This window comes from Mesitornis unicolor, unplaced genomic scaffold, assembly GCF_000695765.1.
Source record: "Mesitornis unicolor isolate BGI_N332 unplaced genomic scaffold, ASM69576v1 scaffold43288, whole genome shotgun sequence".
Taxonomy (NCBI): Eukaryota; Metazoa; Chordata; class Aves; order Mesitornithiformes; family Mesitornithidae; genus Mesitornis; species Mesitornis unicolor.
Genome location: NW_010203390.1, coordinates 1 through 3335, shown reverse-complemented (window position 1 = coordinate 3335; position 3335 = coordinate 1). Strand labels below are relative to the sequence as shown.

At 36.2% G+C, this 3335-nt stretch overlaps 1 protein-coding gene across 1 annotated transcript; it reads right to left on the bottom strand.

Annotated features, from left to right (window-relative positions):
* Positions 1-208: 208 nt before the first annotated feature.
* On the bottom strand, positions 209-3033 carry LOC104545527 (caspase activity and apoptosis inhibitor 1-like; the record flags this gene model as incomplete). Its single annotated transcript, XM_010190691.1, has 3 exons — positions 209-284; positions 1263-1347; positions 2833-3033. Coding segments are annotated over 3 exons (362 nt in total), but the record flags the coding sequence as incomplete, so codon positions are not given.
* Positions 3034-3335: the final 302 nt, after the last annotated feature.

Below are 3335 nucleotides of genomic sequence, written 5' to 3'. Positions count from 1 at the left end.
ACACTGAATATTATAAAGTGACAAAACCAAGTTTAAAAGTTTAGGGCTTGCTAGCAGTCAGAGCGTATTGTCATCCAAGTAACCACAAAATGAAAGATATAACAACTGGGTCCTTCAAAGTTACATTTGGTCATTTTGCATTAAAAAACCACCCTGTATTGTTCAGTATTCTTAAGTTATATTTTAAAGTGTTTTGTCTTTTACTCACTGACTGACTGATTCACTTGCAGTCTTGTCTCCTCCATCTGCCTCCTCGTCAGTATCAGAATCAGCTCCAATCTTGCCTAGATGTACACAGTTTCAAACATGAAAATTTAGGCAGGTAATATAATTAGTGCTATATAGTTAGGCTTACTCTTAATGATAAACTCTATGGCAATCAGCAGAAGAAGTTCTCTTTCCCCAGTTAAAGCAGATGTTCTAACACTGGACTCACTATTCTCCAAAAACCTTACTTGTGAGTTTTCTGCTATCCATATGGTTGGCATTTTTCAGTTACATTGTACTACGAAAAAAATAGAGTAACTATTGCTAGCACAATACACTAAAAATAAAGCAGCAGCAACAGAATTAATAGAAGGTACTTGCAGCATTCAATATTCAAAGAGTTCCACTTAACTGAGAAGACAGCAATGTTTACAAATAAACTCTACAGCCTTTATCTATCCAGTGGTAGTTCAGTAAGATACTGAAAAGCTAGAATGTTGTATCCTTAATCAAAGTACATGAACTGTGTGTCCCAGCAGAGCAGAGGGATCTACCAAGAATCCCTTAACTACACTGAATATTCTAGCGCAATTGCTAACACAACTGGTATTGCAGTATGTCGGAGAACCAGGAGGCAAATGAACGTCAGTTTACCTAAACTAATGGATTTCAAACAGTACTTCCATACTCCTAGCTTGGTTTTGCCCACCAAATCAAAAGCTTTCTTCTTAGTTTGGGTACTAAGGAAAAGAAGCTTATACTACTGCTTTCTTAATGTGTCCCTAATAGCTTGTAAATTGATAGACAATTTCATCCAAGATGAAATAATCTTCAAAGATCAAAACCAGCATATATATATATATGTATGTGTATGTATACACACACTTTAAGTAATATCAGTAATACTTATATATATGTATATTAATAAATATATATACATACAGTAATACGTACTTATTAGTGTTTATACAAGTAGCTAGAAACAGAGTGAAAAATCCAGTTAAAAGGCAGACTGTTCTCTGGCATACAGTGATGCCTAAAAGTTTCATTCATACCTTCAAGTATCTTCAACATTTTTTTTTCAGATAACAGCTCCAACTGCTCCAAGCAAAGCCTTTTGATTTCATCCATGGAACAGCACTAAGAAGACAGATAAGACAGATCATGAGCTACTAACAATTTCTGAGGAAAGCATAAGTAGCACTCCAACTGTACTGAATGAAGAGTTAACTAAGACTGCAAGTCTCTTTCCTATTCTGACCTACATTGATGCAGCTATTGAACGCCAGGTAGGCATTCCAAAAATTAAGTGTGTGTGTGGTATTTTTCTGAAAAATTAAGCAATACACACTATGAGTTACTTGACCTATGGCTAAGAGTTTTCACTGCATCTGTAACACTCAAGCAGTAGAAATACTGGGTCACATGTGTGAGGCAAACCACTATTGCCCTGATTACTCCCAATTTGCCATCTTCTGAGAACAGGTGAATTACATAATTAAGCCTGCATTGCTGAATCCAAATGCATGAACTGAAGCAAACACTGCTATTAACTACACCAACAGCTGTATACCATAATAATGAAAACATAGTATGTACATTGTGGTCCATTTCTCATGCTTGATAGATACCGCACATCACCACACATTTTATGCATTACCAGTTACCTTTACATCTTTCATACTACTTGGTATCCTTTTGGTCAAATGAAGTGACCATTTCACACTTTCAAATGAACTACGATACCACATACAAGTATCAAAATTAGGAAGTGCTGAGCATATTGTAACATTCATGACCTTTCTGTAGGTTTGGTTCTATATCACCAGGCAATTTCCTTTCAAACTCAGTGACGCCTTTGCCTCCAGCTGCTCTAGACCTCTCTTCTTCTTCCAGAGATAAGAAATGGATTAGACTGTATCCAATTCATTATGTGTTTAAAACAAAGAAGTCCCATCTCACTTATATTAATAATATGTCTCATAAAGATAAAAATTAAAGACAGAAATTTGAAAACTATTAACAAGTCACAAAAATGGCATTTCATCTGCAGCCTCTGCTTCTGTACAGCCTGCTAGACTAATTAATTTTTATCAAGTCCTACAGTTCATAAGACTCAAGAAGAGTACGTTCTAAGCCTGTAAAACTGTAGCAATACTTCCTCTAATGTCCACAGAAGTTACGGCTTCAGAAGCTATTTATCAAGAAGAGGTTTTATGGTCTTATGTCAGACATTAATTTAATACAATAGAATGAAATTCAGCTGACACAAACAGAAACCAAACTTTTATTAAAAAAAATCAGTATATTTATTAGTGAATAACACTACCAAATTTACACCATGCAATTACAAAACTCTTTGCATGTAACTAACCACTACAGAAAGATAGCATAGAAATAAGCAGCCTGCAGTTCGGCAATGGCTGAGCAGTGCAAAAAGGAGTAAGCTGGACTAACTATATCAAATCTTTAAAGTCTTACTTTCAGACACTTGACACAATCTTTATTTAAGAGATACACAGCTTTTAAGCAGGAAGTCCACTAGACTTGAGAAATAAAAGTGCTTTCGTACACAAGTGTTCAAGCTTGTAAAAAGTATACAAAAGGTGAAGTGTATTTCAGTACCTTTAAAATATCAGGCAGCATCTTTTGTAGTTTTTTCTCTCCTATGACAGAGAAACACTGTTGAAGCATTTCTTTTTTGTCTGCGATGTAGAAACTGACAGGTTTGAGTGACACACTGAGATCTAAGCCTCCTTCTTCTATATCACTGGGTTGCTCAGCTTCTTCCACTTTTTCTTCAGATGGTACATTACATTTTGCTTCCTAAAATCAAAGCGGGCAAATAGAATTTTCAGATTTTCTAGTGAACTAAAGAAGGAAACTTAAGAGTTCCATTTGTGCTTGTGACAGTTCTGTATTACAGAAGCTACATTTCTGGTTATTGAAGCCATTCTTACGATACGGGAAATTTTAAAACTTTCAAGATGCAAAAAGTACTTTTAAATACTAACTGCAAAATACCACCAGGGCGCCGCCCGTCCTGACCGTGGGCGCCTATGCTACACGTCCCCCTCCCACTCCCGCGCTGTTAGTCCGACTTCTCCGTGTCAAGTTTGGACTGAACG